General features: G+C 36.5%; 1 protein-coding gene across 6 annotated transcripts in view; it reads left to right on the top strand.

The window, feature by feature from the left end:
- The first annotated feature begins 2307 nt into the window (after positions 1 to 2307).
- Positions 2308 to 16148, top strand: part of LOC107695078 (Nance-Horan syndrome protein-like) — a 54991-nt gene continuing 41150 nt past the window's right edge. For all 6 annotated transcript variants that reach the window (XM_016494879.1, XM_016494880.1, XM_016494878.1 and 3 more), the window contains exon 1: positions 2308 to 2817. In XM_016494879.1, coding sequence (XP_016350365.1) covers positions 2538 to 2817 — 280 coding nt within the window. In that variant the 5' untranslated portion in view covers positions 2308 to 2537. The remainder of the gene's footprint in view (positions 2818 to 16148) is intronic.

The raw sequence follows: 16148 nt of genomic DNA, 5'->3' as shown, positions 1-16148 counted from the left end.
TATACTTGAACTTTACTTAAGTATACTTACTAAAATAAACTTGAAGTATACTACTTTTTGGTACGGGGTATCAAAACTTATCTTCTCCAGCCATCCTACAACATGCCCTCTAGACCCAATATCCTCACACCTTCTCCAAACAATCTCTCCTACACTCTTACCAACACTCACACACATCATCAACACATCTCTCCTCTCAGGCAATTTCCCCTCTGCTACAGCATGATTTCACCATCCAGCTAGGTTCTTCTACAATTACCCCATCAACTTCGGTCAGAAATCTTGGTGTAATCTTTGATGACCAGCTGACCTTCAAAGACTACATTACAAAGACTGCTCGATCTTGTAGGTTTGCAAAGATCAGGCCCTTTCTAATGGAGCATGCTGCACAACTTCTTGTCTAGGCCCTTGTCATTTCTAGGCTGGACTACTGCAATGCTCTTCTGGCTGGACTTCCATCAAGCACAATCAAACCTCTACAAATGATTCAGAATGCATCGGCACAACTGGTCTTCAGTGAGCCCAAAAGAACCCATGTTACACCTCTCTTTATCTCTTTGCACTGGCTACCGGTTGCGGCTCGCATTCAAGACATTGATGCTTGCATATAGAACAGCCACAGGCTCAGCACCTCTGGCTGGTGGAATGATCTTCCCACCCCTATCCGGAATGCTGAATACCTGACAATTTTCAAGAGACAGCTGAAAACTCATCTCTTTCGACGCTACTTCACTTCATCCTAAATTTAAAAAAAACATATTTCTCTTTATTTATTCCTTCCCTTTCTAGCTTGTACTTATTTGAACAATACCTGAAACTTGGTATTACGAGCACTTCCTGTATCTGTTTGCCTCTTTAAGAAGAATCGCTTTATGTATTCCCCAATTGTAAGTCGCTTTGGATAAAAGCGTCTGCAAAATGACTAAAATGTAAAATGTAAAAGAACTGCAGATCCAACTTGCAACCATATTTTCATCAAATCAGCCTTAAATTCATTTTAAGTTTAAAGATATTCTCTAAATAATGTAATATTTTGTGTGCATTTGTTTATATTAATTAATATAAATACATTATTAAATACACAAATACATACAATCAGAATTTGAGTGAGAGTATAGCATGTGAGAAACTGAGGCTCTGTTAAGGAGGTTATATCTTTATTTTCTGTTCATGATTATAAAATATAACATTTTCCCCTATATTGCTCAGTCAGTGACGATTCTCTGTCCAGTGTTAGTTGCATAATATGACCACCAGGTAGTGATATTTCTTTTTACGCTTTGAATTTTAGCTGCTGCACAAATTCCACCACGAGAGGCTGCTCGCCGCACATGGTGCGGATCTTGTGACGGTAAAATATTCAATATAATTATCTTTCTAATTTAAGAATAGAGAGTAAATTCAGAAAAACTCAGAGTAACTCATTGGTTATCTCAACAGCTTTCACATCTCAGATCTATCCATACCACTATACTAACCATTCAGCTCAGCTTGCGTGTTGTTAAGCCCTAAGCATCTCTAAGTCCTCGACAAAAGAGTGGATAAAGTTTATCCAAACGGAACCCCTAACCGGAAACCCGCCGCAATGATGTAACTGCAACCTTTGCGGTTCCAAAACGGGGCACAGATACTGTACTTTGTCACCTTTGTAGCAATCACAATGGAGCATCAATGACGTAGTGAGGGGTTGTGAATGAACTTATTCATTTCAGCAGACTGAAAAGACTAACTGCCTATAGCTGGCGAGGAGACTATATGTTTTATTGTAACGCAGGGTGAGTTGTAACTTATTTTAACCAATTAAAAACGGGCTAGAATCACTATACATGACCACCGATTTCCTGAGCAGATGTTGTATTATATTAGAAAATAATATTGTTTATGTATAATAATTATTTTATATAAGCAGTACATTTAATACCTTTACCCACAACATTTACTGTACGTACAACAAAAAGAGTTAGCTGTTAACGAAATGTGTTACAAGACTGTCTAATACATTATTTATAGAACACCTTCTAGAACACTGGTGGCTTGACAAGATGAATTAATCAAAGCTATATAAACGTGTGTAGATATTCGTCCATGAAAGCTTTTTTTCTTTTAAAACCTACTACGGTTAAGGTCTTTCTCATTAATATTAATGAGGCGCCTGACTGGACGCTTTCAAGGCGACGTCATCGTGCTGTAATTATTATTTAAGAGGTATGCCTTCGCCGTAGTAGAATGCGTAGTTTCTCTCCGCTCCTGGCGCAAGTAGACCAGTACGTGTTTTTGCAAAGCCTCTCTCTATCCATTCTCAGCCTCCAAGCCCTCAAAAAACCCACTAGCCTACCAAAAGGCATTCAGGTCCAGAGGAGGAGCAGAGAATTTCACTGAGAAACCTCCATCCCTGCGTGATCTCCTCTAACGGGAGAACTGAAGTGATGGCGGGTTGCGCGGAGGATTCGTGGATTTTTGCTTGACAGGCGCCAGAATCTTCTTTTGGATTAGTTGATTGGTTTATTTATGGGGGATTTGCATTTACCTACTGAAAAATGCCTTTTGCCAAACGGATCGTTGAGCCCCAGCTGCTGTGCAGACATCCCATCCCTAATGATGAAGGGTTACTGTTCGAGGATCTGTGCTCCATCGCCAATGTGGCTCTATCCCGGACCCTGCGGCAGCTCTCCGACCTGTCCAAACACGCCTGCTCCTTATTTCAGGAGCTTGAGAACGAAATAGTCTCCACAAACCAACGGGTTTGGGCTTTGCAGAACAAAATAGGCAAAATCCAGCAAACCGGCAGTGCGCTGGATCCAAAACTGGAGGCTGTGCGTAAGTAGACCATTACGCGTGAATTATGGCTTGGAGAGTTTATACATGAAAGTGCGATGTTTTTGCAAATTATTGGAAAAGAATGAATGAATATGATGGTTACATGTATCAAGTCAACATGTAGACACTGCCTTGAAGATTTGCCGAGCACATTATAATGTGTCACACGCCTGTATGCGTAACCAACACCTGCACTGTGACCGGTTGCGCTTTTCGCTCCGAACCGAAAAACGTCTTGACACACAGTGACCAGCCGCTGCATATTGTTTTTTAGTCTATATGTCTGATTGTTAAGATTTTGAAGGCATTAGGAGACGTCTGGGTCGTTTTCAGCAGCTGTTTGGAGAGAGGGGCGTGTAGGTGCCATGGCTATTTCAATGCTGCTGCTTTTTAGAATGGATAAACGCAACAGCTATCTCTGCTATAACATGATTTTCATTTCATTTCATTTTTCGATCACAGTAATAAGGAATCTATATTGTCTTTAAAACGCATAAATGCGTAATCACATTCGGCTGCGCTAGGACATAAAACAATAATTATTTATTATGCTTATTTTTGCACATCCCTATTATAAAGCCGGTCTAACATAAAATAAAATATTTTGTCCTTATGTCATTAAACTGGCGCTGCACCCACCCAGCTGCTCCAACAGAATTAAATGCAAGAGAAGGATAAACCTAAACTAAAGGTTATCGGTGATGTGACATTTAAACACAGTGAGACAAGATATCTTAGCACACACACTTAAACATGGCTATTTTATGAGAAAATTATGCATTTTACATGAAACTTATAGGTTGGGTGTGGAGAGAAAATAAATATTCCAGTTGTTTGGATGCAGCACTAAATGCAAAACAACATCCACCTTATATCCACGAAGAAATGTCCAATGCCCAGTGAAATAGTGATATCTATAACATGCGATCATAAAAAAAACTCTCCTCCTACTTCATTTCAACTGCATGGGCCGAAGAAACCAGGCCCCTGCTTTAAAATAAAATGCTACAGCCTCAGCGCCCTTGTCAAGCCTCTGAGGAGATCATAGCCTCATGCGGATCATAGCCTCAGCACTGGGTGCTGCTGTATAGCTTTAATTATAAGAAGATGTTAAGCTGCAGTGTATAGGGATAAATCCAGTGCATGGATACAGCATTGAAAATATGGAGATTTCCCCCTCCACTTTGAGGCAACGAAAAACAAGAACATTTACAGATTTATGCAGTTAGTTTGAATAGGATGCAATCATTTTATTTTGATGCCATGCGACGTGTTTTGAACCCGGCCATGTCCAGGCATAAACTGATTTGACCCATAAAAGATTAAGCCATGTAGGTCAAGCTAGGACCTGCTGAAATAATCTCTTTCTCCAAGAGTGATTATTACCATTGGACCAAAACTACTTCACCCCTACACCTCTCACAGTCATTATTCTGCTCCTTACAGAATCGGTGTGCAATAGTGTGTCATTTTGGAGGACTCGTTGTTATTTGTCATGTTAAGGGGTTCATAGCATGTCATGGCCTTGTAGCTTGGCAGAATTAGGTGAAACTGGCAGTGTGTCTGGATTTATTGGCGTACATGGCTAGAATGATGTAAGTCGGTGTTTTCTTCTTGGCAGGAATTAAAGGGCATTTCACATATGCTTGCTTTGATTGATTAATTCACTTTTGTTTTATCAAAGTCCACAGTTTATAAGAGCACCAAACTCATTTTGATCATTGAGGAAAATAATACCACAAGCTCTAATTAAATAATATATTTACAAACTCACCTTGTAGTAAAAGCCTTTATAATTCAAATAATTAATAACGGTAAAAGTTATTTTTTAACAATTATAATTTAATTCAAAAACTTTCATAACAATAATTAAATTATTGTTATACTTATACTTACTTATCTTTCTTTCTTTGTTTAAAGGGAACCCCGGGTATTAAGACTTGTATGGCTTAATATAACATAAATTATGTATCTTACTAAAATATGTAGTAGAAAACCCACGATAGGTTTACATTATTTAAAAAATCCACATTGTTTTATACATATTTTGGACTATCGGGGGTGCCATTATTTCGATTACTTCAAATGGTTGCGCTCGGTGAGCTACTGGCACTACCTTTTGCCATTTTTACCGGTTTTTGTTTCATTTGTCAGATTTCATGATTCCCTGCATTTCTATATTAAATCAACATTAAGGTGATGATTATATATATATACATTCACTTTACCCTCCAAAAGGCTTGAGTTCCCCAAACATCAAACACCTAGAGCTTTATGCATACTGTAGTGTGGATTTCTGAGAAGAGCCCAAAATTCTGAGATCTCCTAAAGCCTGTTCCACATCAAAAAGGTACGATTCATCCCTGGTGTTATCCTGTAGTCTGGTTAATAATGTAGATAAAAGCAACTAATTACCAAAAATGATGGAGTATGGACTATGAGTGTGTTTGTATGCAGCGTGATTAAAGGAGAACAGTGTTATGCTAAAGCTGGTTGCTGTGTCTGACTTTGCAGTCAAAATAAAAAGATTAAAAGCAAGGGGTTTTGCTGCCTTAAGCTTTGAGGAGCACAAACTTATGCTAGTCTGTAATTTTTGCATTCTTTGACAGACAGGAAAATCTCGAGAAGTTTGACTTTTTTTATTAAGATTTATGCAATTGTATTTTATGTTTGAGAATAAATTATCACATAAATCAGTGAGAAAAGGTGAAAAACTAAAAAATGTGACTTGCGTTTGATTAGAAAACATTGGTTGTAAACAGTTGTGCTGGGAGCCTCCAACTATCTCATTGTGTGTGTGAGGTGTGTGTCATAGCCCTTTATGGCTCGATTAGTGTAAACGATCCTAATCCCATAATTGGGGTGTATTGTCTTGTTATTCCAGTGATGACATGTGGTGCCAAGAACAACACCCTCCTGAATTTGAATGGATAGTTGGCCTGTAGGCAGGGCCCTCATACAACTTTTATTGTGACCTTTGCTAACTTGCCTCTTCAGAATCACTCCAGATCAGAGTTATTATACTAAAACTAAAACCAAAGAAAAAAAAAAGTTTAACTGAAATAAACTATAAAAAAGTAATGTACTTAAAAAAATAAAACTGAAATTAAAACTATATAGACATAAAAAACAAAAATACTTAAACTGACAAAAACACAACAAAATTACTAAAACGTATAAAAAAATAAATATACAGTTATATGTAAAATAAAAATGTAAAATAATTGTGATACTAAAATAATGCTGCTCCAGATCTTTTGGATTCTTTTGATTTATTGATTTATAAGAACCAACAGCTCCAAACTTTTATTTACAAAAATGAATAAACCTTCTTATTTGAATTGATGTTATGAATAGAATTATTATAGTCTTTAGTATTTATTATAGATAAAGTACTTTTGGTCAACAAAAATAGGACAAGTCAAGAGTCAAAGTCAGGACAGATAAAACCAAACATAGTTTCCCAAGATACCTTGTTGCAAACATCAGTATTTAGAAACACACTATGTACAGCACAGTAACTCAATGTTACAGACTCAATGTAATAAACGTGAGGGACAATAAACAGTCTACATATACAAACAATCGACATAGTCAGCATAAAACGGCTAATTGTATCCTGTAACAATGAGAGTTATTGTAGTAATTGTCACACTTTTAAAATGGCTGGAGTGAGGTGGATTATTAAGGTGTCTAGAGCAATACATGTGATGCAATGTATGTGCAATACATGGGGAGGGGGTCCATATGAGTCCTGTCGCTGTGTTGTGTGTGTAAGCTGTCAGATAGTATTCCTGACGGTTGTTACCACCTGAAACTGTTCTTAAGTTTTAAGGTATTTGCATAAATGCTCTTTAGACTTTGTCCTACAGCAGTGATCCTCAAATCTGGCTTGTGAGATCCACTTTCCTGCAGAGTTTAGCTCCAACCCTAATCAAACAAACCTACCTGTGATTTTCTAATGATCCTGAAGACATTGATTAGCAAACTCAGGTGTGTTTGATTAGGGTTAGAGCTAAACTCTGCAGGAAAGTGGATCTCGCGAGCCAGATTTGAAGATCACTGTCCTACAGGATCCTTAGACTTGGATATATATATATATATATATATATATATATATATTTATATTTGTTTGTTTATTTATTTATAGATATACCATCACACAGAAGCAGAATAGTAACCTGGCCTGAGGGAGAGGGGATCTAACCTTTTAACAGAGCACACTGCAGCATCCACTCTCTATAAGAGACCCTGGAGCAAAATTCACTGTCCTATAGCTTTAATAGCCCATCTCAGCACACCCCCCTACCCACACACACTAGTGCACATTTATGCCATCAAGAGAAAATATTTTTTGATTTGTTTGCACGGACAAAAATACATGCAAATGTAAATACACATATAAAGGACACAAAGCGGGCAAACTCTTGCACCCCGGAAAACGTGCACGTGGCACACACTCCATCTTCCATTCTCTCTTTGTCTTATAATAGGTCAAGAGCTCTCTTGCTTGATCCTTTTTGATAAGGATCATACATAAATGAGTCTCAGTGGCCTGGAATTAAAGTAGCTATTGACGACACATCATCCTCTCAGCTCCAGGCCACTGTGTACTCAGCTCTGATTGGTCAGATTCAGAGAGCGAGCAGTGATCCGCAAATCTGGCTCACGAGATCCGCTTTCCTGCAGAGTTTAGCTCCAACCCTAATCAAACAAACCTACCTGTGATTTTCTAATGATCCTGAAGACATTGATTAGCAAACTCAGGTGTGTTTGATTAGGGTTAGAGCTAAACTCTGCAGGAAAGTGGATCTCGCGAGCCAGATTTGAAGATCACTGTCCTACAGGATCCTTAGACTTGGTACTTGCCTATTCTTTTAATAAGGTATATTCATTCCTGAAATCTTTGAGCAGTGCATTAAAAGTAATAAGTACATCACATTGCATAACAGCACAGAGCAGGATCAGCTACAGTACCTCACACATCATTGTGTCTAGTCTTGGATCTAATCCATTCTGGGACGGTTTTCTCTTTCTATCCTGCATGTGAGAAGGCCCGTGATGTGGCCTCCCCAGCGAGGATGGAGATTACCTTGCCTGCCCCCGGACCTGTTTAATTAGACAAGATCTCTCCCAGAGCATACAGCCGTTTGCAGGTTTTACTAATGAAGGGAAAACATCTGACTGAAAAAAGTCGACTTGCGGTGACTGGAGAAACACTTTTGACCTGTTATGTATAACACCCATGTGTTTCAGATGGGAACAGTTTCAACTTTGTACTGTTGAAAACTGCATCTGTAAGACTTGAAACCTCTGAGGTTGAGTTGTTTTACTCATAATTCTTGCAATAATTTTATGCAATTCTTGCATAAACTCGATGAAAACATAGAAATAGCATTAAAATACATTTGTTTGTTTATTTATTTATAGATATACCATCACACAGAAGCAGAATAGTAACCTGGCCTGAGGGAGAGGGGATCTAACCTTTTAACAGAGCACACTGCAGCATCCACTCTCTATAAGAGACCCTGGAGCAAAATTCACTGTCCTATAGCTTTAATAGCCCATCTCAGCACACCCCCCTACCCACACACACTAGTGCACATTTATGCCATCAAGAGAAAATATTTTTTGATTTGTTTGCACGGACAAAAATACATGCAAATGTAAATACACATATAAAGGACACAAAGCGGGCAAACTCTTGCACCCCGGAAAACGTGCACGTGGCACACACTCCATCTTCCATTCTCTCTTTGTCTTATAATAGGTCAAGAGCTCTCTTGCTTGATCCTTTTTGATAAGGATCATACATAAATGAGTCTCAGTGGCCTGGAATTAAAGTAGCTATTGACGACACATCATCCTCTCAGCTCCAGGCCACTGTGTACTCAGCTCTGATTGGTCAGATTCAGAGAGCGCTGCAACCCATGGTTTAAAGACTCAGAGTTTGCCCACCATTAGCACACACACAGTCTTAGAGAACAAGTCTACCGTGCAATGCCTCAGGTCAATATAAGTATATGCATGCTTTTATTTTGATGTTTAGATGGTGTTAAGCTTAGGTTTGATCTAACATCCTATAGTTTGATAAAGATGCAACTTGCTTGTTATTTTTTGAACTAAGGTCTACCACACTGAATAAATAATATGTTTATGTTAGAATTCTAAATGCAGTATATCACGGAACATGCTTTGTTGTTTGTTAGATGCTTTGTGAAATGTGGGAAATTTGGCAAGAAAAAGACATGAAAAAACATGGCCTTCTCTTTAATTAAAATAAATAACCCATTCACACATAATGTATCAAGAATAAAAAAATTAGCATGTGAAAAAATATATATATTTACTTTTTTTTAGAATGTAAAATGAAGCTTGTCCCCACCATGGAATAAATAGCTTAAAAAAAGGTAATTTCAACTTTTTATCTCACAATTCTGATTTTATATATATATATAGACATAGAAACATAAATATATATATATTATACATATATATATAAACTTATCCACATGTAACCTTAGAATTAATAGGAAATAAGTCAGAATTGCAATATGTAAATTCATATTTATTTATAGATGTAAATTCATATTTAAATATTAATATTTTGCAATTCTGTGTTTAGATCTCGCACTTTTGACTTTTTTCTCTGAAAAAAAAATTGTATGTTAAAAAGACGCAATAACCTTTTTCATTTATTTCATTTATTTTTCATTATTCCATGGCGGAAACAGGCTTTCATAGTTTTGAGTCTTTGTTTTCAATTGAGCAAATCTTGAAAGAGAAATTAACCTTTATTTGCTTATTTTACTTCAACTGGCGGCAATCACACAAAAACATATGCCAGTCATTTGCTTGACTGCAGGAGCCATTCCTTAGTGCAAACTTCATGCCAAGCACACGCTAGTAGGTAACTTTAAGTGCAGTAAAGTGCTTTGTGTTTTATGTACGTGGAAATCATATTTATGCATTGATTTATATACTGTATGTTGCAACCCAAAACCTGAATTCCTGCATTTCTCATGTAATATAACAGTTTTTTTTTACTCATGCATGCTGTAATGTGAGTTGTTCTCTAGTTCTCTTAGCCTTGGGGCTGGGCTGTCTCGAACATAGAGGTTCACACAATGGAATGGTAAGGAGTGTTATACCACTTCCTTTCAGGTAATTTAGAATAGAGTCCAGACAAAGGGCAAGTGACACTCTCAGGTTGTAATTTACTTAATATATGAGCCCAAGTATTAGGTAGGTTCAAAGAAAGAGGGAAAATATATTTATGGTCTAATGGGTGCTTTGGGTTAGTGTCAGGAGTTTTTATGCTGACTTGTACTTGTACTTTTCTTAGAAATGTCAGTCTAATCTCTGTAAGATATAACATAATTATTATGTATAACATAATATATATAACATAATTATTATCTTACTGATAATCTACCAGTAAAAGTTGGAACTCATACGGGAACACATACATACATATAGACTTATTTTTATATTTTCCTCATTTTAGAATAAATAATCAAAACTATGTTTTGAAAATGCTTCTTAAGCACCAAATGTGCATATTATAATTATTTCTGAAGGATTATGTAACACTGAAGAGTGAGTAATGGCTGTAATTGTAAAAACTATTCCAGAATATTGATGTTTTTACTGTGTTTTTGATCAAATAAATGCACCCTTGGTGAGCATAAGACATAATCATTTATTTATTGTATAAGTGACACCCCGTACTGTCACTCATTCAGACACCTGGTTAATGGCAGAGTTTAAATCCTGACCTCATGAATAATTAGCAAGACCAGCAGGTCCAGCGTGAATCATTGTTTCTTTTATCGCCATTAAATATTCATAAACTAAGCGTATACTTTGAGGGAAGTAGTAAAGACTACAAAGTTGATGTGTAGCAGATTGGATCTTACAGCTTTCACTGATACTTTGTCGAGACGAAATTAAACCAATGGATTGTTCAACCGTCAGTACAACAGTGTATTCATTTTTAAACAAATAAAATAAAATAAATATAATAGCATCTACTATCTGTCCCGACTTGTTTCGAGTGGAAACCCTCCCCCGCATTCTACAGTACCCCCATCCTAAAAGGAAGAGCACATCAAGCACAGAGACATAATGTAGTCAGAGAGCACCTGTGTTATGTGGGTTAGTAGTAGATGCAGCATCACTCTGCCAAGGCACATGACTGGTTGACTTGCAGCAAAACATAACTGTTCTTTAATATTTCAAGAATTGTGTCTTATGTTTTACCTGTGTTTCATTCAAATCTAACGAGGTAATGAAGGACAGATTTTAGAGCTTATAGAGTAAACCCAAGATAGTTTCACTACTGAATGAAATATAAGTATATTTATAATCATCATTTCTCTGCCATGTTGGATTGATTTTTTTCACTGAGCTCATTGCAGTGCAATCTGGGGTTTTAAACCGAACAATAGACCTATATAAGTTTCCTTTTGTTTCTCTGTAAAAAAAAAAAAAAAAACAATCAGTGAAAATTTACATATTTAAGTATGCAGGTGAATAGAAGAGCACAACGAGGATCATAAAGTCAACATTTTTGCTTTCTGCCTTCTAGCCCTTTCAGTGCTCTACTTTTTCCCTTAGAGTTGGTCTACTTCTGCGCTTGACAGTACTTTTAATGTTTAATGCACTTTGATTTTCACTGGAGACACATCAAGGCTCTCTATGAGGCCTGTCTGAGAACTGTTCATTGTGATGGAAAAGAAAGATCTTAAAACAAAGCCTCAGAAATAAAGGTTGTGCTGAGAAACAGTCAAACTGGAAGTATAATGTTAGCTATATGGTCCAAAACAAAAACCATTTTGATTATACTGTCATTTCTGTAACGTTTTTATTTTAGGGTTCAGTTCGCCAAGTTGCACCAGACACCATGTCTGAAGACCCCTAGTAAATATATTTGGCACAGTAAGCAATTATCACAGTTTCCACAAATAATTCAGTTTCAGGTTCATTCCTCAACCTAAATGCTCTCAGTCTTGCTGAAAGAAATGTATCCTGTGAAATATATATAAAAGGACAGAACCATTTCTCAGTTGGGGATTCGCCATATCTTAACTATAGGGCTGTTTGTGTCAGTTTCGGGTTGCTCTCTGAAGTAATCACAGCAGTAGTTCCATTTTACATTTTAGGTCACGTCCTGTTTTTAACGGGGTAGCTGAGATGGGAAATGGCAGCCTACACTAAAGGGTGAAGGTTTGGCCAGTTTGCCTCTGCTGGAAGATTCGGTAGTTACACCATTCTGGGGGCAAAACCAATTTTCCTCCATTGATGGTCCTAAAATACTTGTCATCTTCATCTTTCGTTTGTTTCTGAACAAGTGGGCCTATATACTTGCTATATTGGCACATTTCTGAAAAATAAACCACATTATGGGGACACCCCCACATATAAAAAAATTATTTATAAAGAGATTAAATAATTTCTTATGTCATATCTAAAAGTTATATTTTCTGAGTAATTTTTTAGTATCTTAGGTTAGTCTTTTAGCAACTATAAATAGCTCATATTAAGAGCAACAGACCAGGGAAAGTCCCAACAAGGATATAAATACCTCTGAGACAGGTCTGAATAATCCCACAACCTTTAACCAATCACCAGCTCAAAAAATGAAAAGTTAGTGTTAATATATCACATATATGTCAACAAAGAAATGACAGCGAATGAAATCTCTTTACCTACGGCAAGGGTGCTGATTTATATAACCAAATTTTGTGCATCCTACCACATACCTAAATAAAATTGTCTGGCAAGGAAGTTTATAGCAGTAGTTTATAGGCTAAATAATGTATCCACTTTTTCTTTTGACAAGTGAGAATTAGAACTAGATCGTTATGCAAATTAATTGCTGTTTTGACTCCGTTTTGACTTATTGTTTTTTCAAAGAATCAGTCATACAGGGAGAAACAAATCGACTGTTTAGAATCAGAGCTGCTGATGCTCAATCCATGATTGAACCACTATTTGGTCAGTTCTTTACAATGAATGTGTTCAACGTGTTTGAGAAATCTGAATGGATTTGCGTTTCAGTCTCCAAATTGTTTGGAGTGTTTCCCACTCAGTAAACAGAAAATGGAGAACAAAAAGATTGGTAGATGAAGTGGAAATTTACCTACAGTGAATTAAAACCAAACCTACAAATGCATCCTATCATCTGACATCAATGAAAAAGCTATTTATTATGGCCAACGCTAGGTCCCTATGAAATCCGCTTAAATTTTTCTGGATTATGTTTTTTCTTTCTGTTTTTTATTTTTCTGGACTCCATTTTAATGGTTTAATTAAAGTTGATTAATCAAAAAGCATGTCTTGAAGTCATGACACTCATACAATTTAACAGCAATTTATTAAAAGTTTTACAAAAATAAAATTTTTAGGGCCCCATGAAATACGTTTTTTTATGATTTTTTTTTTCTGGTAATAAAATGAAGGCATAAAACAGTCATTTATTTAATTAATTTTTCTTGTAATCCAATGAAAATGAAACCCTTTAAAATTTTTTGGCAAACAAAGTGCTACACAACAGGTGTACTTTTAAAAATAAAACATGGAAGAAAAATTGTGTGATTATTCATTAAACAATAACATTATTATTAAAACAGTATCACATTAAGATGTACATTCTATTGTACAAGAATGTACATCTTAATGTAAAATATTTTTGTCACAGTTTCTTCAAGTTTAACCAGACTTTTATTTTGACAGGTTGCCGTGAAGAGTTTTGTTTGTATGTATATGATATGACAACAGTTTTTCTAAAATGAAACGGCCAAATGCTTATAAAGTGACTCTCAGAGCAGCTCTGGAGACAATGTTCATGTGTTCACATCCTCATTTAGTGAGAACACCGCAAGCATCACACGTGCTTAAGTATGTGTAGTAAACGAAACTGCACGTCTGTGCCATTCATTCACACAGAGACACGCAGAACGTGCAGGCTTCAAGTCTTTTTGCGGCTTAATATTCACAGACACTAGCCCATATCACAATTTGATTTAAGTGAACAGACCTACCTTTGATTTATAGTCCAAAATTTGGCAAATTCTGTGACATTCCGCGTTATACTGTAAATTCCATCTTTATGACTGGATTCCGTGATTCTGGCCTTTTTTCTGCATTTCAGAAATCATAGGGCCCTACAACACCTGCCTGTGTCACTTGTGAAGGACTCGGATAAATACAGAGTTCTGGCATGAAACTCTAGATGGCGCAATCCGATAGGTCTAACTCAATCTGACTTAATGACATCATTATTACATGGCACAGCTGATTGGTTCTCTCCTGTATCGGTAGCCAATGAGCTCGCTGATCAACATTCAAATATATGACTAATGCTTGCCGTAGCAGTTGCAGCTTACTTCAGAAACCCTCCACCTTCCCCAGCTCCACCTGTATAGATCAGCTACGAGGTGATTCATGTATGCTATATGGGGGTTATTTCATGTATGTTATATTTGCAGCAGCAATATTTCTTACATGCTCACAGCAGCATGTTGTGGATGTATTGGCCGTAGCAAGTCTCGGTACTTGCTCTTCCGCAGCAGCAGTGTAGCAGATCTATTCCGCCAAGACCAGGTACATTAACATTGTCATGTACATTACCATGCCAATCCCCCCGAGAGTTGTCATGACAGAAATACATTTTATACAAAACCGTGGCATTACCATGTTTTTTTCAACGTTCCGTGGTGTACTATGTAAATACCATGATACATGAATATGGCAGTTATTTAATACCATGGTATATATCAAAGTTTATTTGTTTATGTTTATTATTGTTACTGGTAATGCCAGTTTATGAATCCATAGCATGCACTTTGCATCTCAGCTGTTAATGTCTATGGTGACAAATGGGGCAAGTAAGCAATGCATATTAGGCTGTTTTTCCAGACAGTATTTTGGTGTGTAAGTGAATCTCACTGAAGTATCTACACATGTACCTATGGATTGCAAAACATAATGATCTTCACAATGAACTCCATGATAAGATATGTTGTTAGTTCAGACAGAGGGCAAGCTTCTGGCCTGGACCCGCTTGGGTTTTTCTTGCCTGTGTTTACATTCAGACTATAATCAAGTCTTCTGCCTGTGAGCTGCCAGTAATCTCAGCATACCTTTGATCACACCGCTGTGATGATGAAACAAGCAGAATTCATACATGCGAACTAGATGAGCTATGCTTCAGTTATTTTTTTTCTCCCTCTCTCCTTGTAGATACACAGCAAGAGAGAGACAGAATTATGTTGATATGCCCTTATATTAGCTCTTTGATGATTTTCTGTCAGATTACTCTGGAATGTCTGACTCCATTCTCAATAAATTTATTTTTATGGCAATGCTCAAGAGTTTGGGTATTTTTTCATACCTCAAAAGGACACCTTGGGAAATCATTAACCACCTTCCTTGATGCACTGAATGTATGGATGGGTTAAACTGCAGTTCGACTCGGGCTGGCGATCTGCCCAGACTGAGCACAGCTCTCCAGACAGTGAGAGACTTGTCTGTTATAACTTCTGAATTCTGTCTACGACTTTTAGTCATATATTAGTAATAAAACAATGGCTTGATATTTTTGTGTTATAAGATAACTTTTTCATGAACTGTGTTTCATAATTTTTGTGTTGTTGTTTTTGTTTATATACTTGCTCAAAAGACATTAAATATATATAATTAGTAAAATGTATAATGTTCATATATGTTCCTGTATGGGAAATGTGGACTTTTTTGTGCATTTTTTTAAGTTTGTTTCCACTCAAAAAAATACCATAAAAATAAACCTTACCAGAGAAATATTTTATGACAAAAATAGGACAACTAGCCCCTATTGGTTTACTGTAAGAAAAATAGATAAATAAACATTGAAAAATGGAAAATCACCAGTACCTTTTCCATTTAGTTTATGAACATTTTCTTCAACCCTAAAACACAAAAGAATGAAATGCATAATTCAAAATTTGGGTAAAATACCTGTGAAAAATCAATGCAAATACTTTATTATTTATTTTATTTTGTTTATTATTTGTTTATTTTGACATTGGGTCAATTTCAGTTTCCAATTTCAGACAGCCAGTAGCATAAATTTGTGACACTATAATAAGCTGTTTACTGGAGAATTGACTAGTTGTTGTTTTTTAAACAATGGCAGACTGAGAGGTGAGCAGGAGGCCTAGTAAAAGTGTTTGGGAAACCGGTTAGATAACAATTATCTTTGCAATTTCATTGGTTTTGCTAGTGGCATAGAAATAAAAAAAAAAATCAGTGGGAATCCTCACTCTCTCAGTGACTGAAGGAAAAGC

The sequence above is a fragment of the Sinocyclocheilus anshuiensis genome, unplaced genomic scaffold (assembly GCF_001515605.1).
Source record: "Sinocyclocheilus anshuiensis isolate Anshui unplaced genomic scaffold, SAMN03320099.WGS_v1.1 scaffold26, whole genome shotgun sequence".
In the NCBI taxonomy this organism is placed as follows: Eukaryota; Metazoa; Chordata; class Actinopteri; order Cypriniformes; family Cyprinidae; genus Sinocyclocheilus; species Sinocyclocheilus anshuiensis.
This window is presented reverse-complemented; position numbering and strand designations above follow the sequence as displayed.